The sequence below is a fragment of the Benincasa hispida genome, chromosome 6 (assembly GCF_009727055.1).
Source record: "Benincasa hispida cultivar B227 chromosome 6, ASM972705v1, whole genome shotgun sequence".
Lineage (NCBI taxonomy): Eukaryota > Viridiplantae > Streptophyta > Magnoliopsida > Cucurbitales > Cucurbitaceae > Benincasa > Benincasa hispida.
In genome coordinates this window covers 7606604-7609855 of record NC_052354.1, presented here as the reverse complement: position 1 = coordinate 7609855, position 3252 = coordinate 7606604, and the positions used below count along the sequence as shown (strand labels likewise).

General features: G+C 38.0%; 1 protein-coding gene across 1 annotated transcript; it reads left to right on the top strand.

The window, feature by feature from the left end:
• Positions 1-1220: 1220 nt before the first annotated feature.
• LOC120079079 (secreted RxLR effector protein 161-like) lies at positions 1221-1977 on the top strand. The gene is made up of 4 exons (XM_039033270.1): positions 1221-1297; positions 1381-1473; positions 1594-1836; positions 1950-1977. The coding sequence occupies exons 1-4, from the start codon at positions 1221-1223 to the stop codon at positions 1975-1977; spliced, it is 441 nt and encodes a 146-aa protein (XP_038889198.1).
• The last annotated feature ends 1275 nt before the right edge of the window (positions 1978-3252 follow it).

Sequence of the window (3252 nt, the reverse complement as noted above, 5' to 3'; positions counted from 1 at the left end):
CTAACGTACCTTTTTTGTGTTCTTTAATTGTCGATTTCGTAACAATAAACATAGCTCATACTTTAATTATACGTATTATTATTTAAATATGTCTTATAACTTTTCTCTTTTGGGTCGGGTTAGAAGATTTTTTGTGACCAACCAAAAAATTTGGGTTGGCTAATAATGAACCCTATTAGTTCTTTTTTTGGAGGGTCAATCCAACCCAACCCAACCCAAAATTTTCGAGTTGGGTCGGGTTAGGTCATCGGTTCTTTTTTTTTTTAATTTGACTGTTTTTTTTTAACTTTTTATTTATTTATTATATATATATATATATATATATCTGGTCGGGCTGACCCGACCTAAAATGGGTAACCCCAGACCCAACCCGAATTTAATATTTTTTAACATTTTTAACCCAACTCAACCCAAAATAAAATCTAACCCAGCCCAACCCAACCCTTGCGGTTTGGGTTGGGTAGTCCAGATTGGTCGGGTTACCGGGTTTTTTGAACACCCCTACCTGCAATATACACCACTTTATCTTCAAAAATACCTTAATATAAATTGATCTCTCAAACTTCCATTACCTGAGATTAAATGAGGATGTTTGTCATTTATAAATGGGTTTTCAAGAAAAAATGGGTTGGGTAGTCCACATTGGGAATTAGTTAAACGACCTAAGGAGAGAATTTGTCATTTATAAATGGGTTTTCAAGAAAAATGAGGGAATATCACATTCAGAGGGCATTAAATATAAAGCTCGAGTTGTTGCTAGAGGGTTCACACAAAAGGAAGGAGTTGATTATAATGAGATCTTCTCACCAGTAGTCAGACATACTTCTATCAGGGTGTTACTAGTTATAGTAGCACATCAGAATTTGGAACTTGAACAACTAAATGTGAAGATAGCTTTCTTACATGGGGAGTTGGAGGAAGAGATTTATATGACCTAACTAGATGGGTTCCAGTGTCCAGGTAAAGAAGATTATTTTTGCAAGTTGAAGAAATCTTTGTATGGGTTAAAGTAGTCTCCAAGGCAATGGTACAAACGATTTGACAGCTATATAATTGGACTTGGCTATAATAGTAGTCCATATGATTATTGTGTATATCACAACAAAGTTGATGATGGTTCGATGATTTATCTACTTTTATATGTAGATGATATGCTCATTCCTGCAAAGTCCAAGTCTAATATTCTGAAATTGAAGAATCTTCTCAGTGCTGAGTTTGATATGAAGGATTTGGGTGCTGCTCAGAAAATTCTGGGTATGGAGATTTATAGGGAAAGAGATAAGAATAAGCTCTTCCTGTAGCAGAAAGGATATATTCAGAAAATATTGTCCATATTTGGTATGTCATCAGCTAAGCCTATAGATACTTCTAGTGTTGTAGATGCTCGTTTGTCATCGTGCTTTCACCACAGTCTGAAGCTGAGAAGGAGTACATGTCTCGAGTTCCTTATGCTAGTGCAGTGGGAAGTTTGATGTATGTTATGGTCTGTACTAGGCCTGATCTTCCCCATGTTGTTAGTGTTGTCAGCAAGTTCATGGGTCAACTTGGGAAGGAACATTGACAAGCCGTTAAAAGGATTTTTCGTTACCTTAGAGGTACATCTGATGTTGGTCTTGTTTATGGGAATTGCACAGAGTGTTTAGTGACCGGTTATTCTGATTCTAACTATGCTAGAGATGTTGACAGTAGGAGGTCTATGACTGGCTATGTGTTCACTCTGGGCGGTTCTATTGTTAGTTGGAAGGCAACCTTACAGCCTACAGTTACTTGTTCTACTACTGAAGCAGAGTACATGGCCTTGATAGAAGTTGCTAAAGAGGGAATATGGTTGAGGGGGTTAGTTGGTGATCTTGATTTGCATCATGACCAAGCTATTATATATTGTGATAGTTTGAGTGCAATATGCCTAGCTAAGGATCAAGTTTATCATGAGAGAACTAAACACATAGATGTAAGATATCACTTCTTAAGAGGTGAGCAAAGAGTTAAAGTGATGAAAATTGATAATACTATGATAACCCTGCTGATATGTTCACCAAATCGGTTCCACAAGGCAAGTTCCAACATTGTTTGGACTTGCTGAATTGAGATAGAGAAGATCGACACATAGATATACGTGGTTCACTAACAGTGTGTTAGCTACGTCCACGGGCAGAAGGAGAACAATATTATTAGAGAGAATGTTTTTAGAAAATTACATCATAACAGCGAGACCCCCGTACTTGGTTGTTCGAAGCGCCAACAAACAGATTCAAGACATTTCAACAAATCTCCACCTTGATTTGAATTCTCTCCTAGATAACAGATGTACCAAATGCAACATAAATCAATATTGCCAGACGTACCCGGACTTCTCCCTCATGCCTCAAAGTGTCCCACAAAGGGGACCACTAACAATTCAAAACATTCAGCAAGTCCAAACAATGTTGGAACTTGCCTTGTGGAACCGATTTGGTGAACATATCAGCAGGGTTATCAGTAGTATCAATTTTCATCACTTTAACTCTTTGCTCACCTCTTAAGAAGTGATATCTTACATCTATGTGTTTAGTTCTCTCATGATAAACTTGATCCTTAGCTAGGCATATTGCACTCAAACTATCACAATATATAATAGCTTGGTCATGATGCAAATCAAGATCACCAACTAACCCCCTCAACCATATTCCCTCTTTAGCAACTTCTATCAAGGCCATGTACTCTGCTTCAGTAGTAGACAAAGTAACTGTAGGCTGTAAGGTTGCCTTCCAACTAACAATAGAACCGCCCAGAGTGAACACATAGCCAGTCATAGACCTCCTACTGTCAACATCTCTAGCATAGTTAGAATCAGAATAACCGGTCACTAAACACTCTGTGCAATTCCCATAAACAAGACCAACATCAGATGTACCTCTAAGGTAACGAAAAATCCTTTTAACGGCTTGTCAATGTTCCTTCCCAAGTTGACCCATGAACTTGCTGACAACACTAACAACATGGGGAAGATCAGGCCTAGTACAGACCATAACATACATCAAACTTCCCACTGCACTAGCATAAGGAACTCGAGACATGTACTCCTTCTCAGCTTCAGACTGTGGTGAAAGCACGATGACAAACGAGCATCTACAACACTAGAAGTATCTATAGGCTTAGCTGATGACATACCAAATATGGACAATATTTTCTGAATATATCCTTTCTGCTACAGGAAGAGCTTATTCTTATCTCTTTCCCTATAAATCTCCATACCCAGAATTTTCTGAGCAG

Bases quoted from the DNA above. Each gene is read 5' to 3' on its own strand.
- LOC120079079 (XM_039033270.1), top strand. From the start codon at position 1,221: ATGAAGGATTTGGGTGCTGCTCAGAAAATTCTGGGTATGGAGATTTAT. The intron at 1,298-1,380 runs GTAGCAGAAAGG...CTAGTGTTGTAG, and splicing joins GATAAGAATAAGCTCTTCCT to ATGCTCGTTTGTCATCGTGC. The intron at 1,474-1,593 runs GTATGTTATGGT...TCGTTACCTTAG, and splicing joins AGTGCAGTGGGAAGTTTGAT to AGGTACATCTGATGTTGGTC.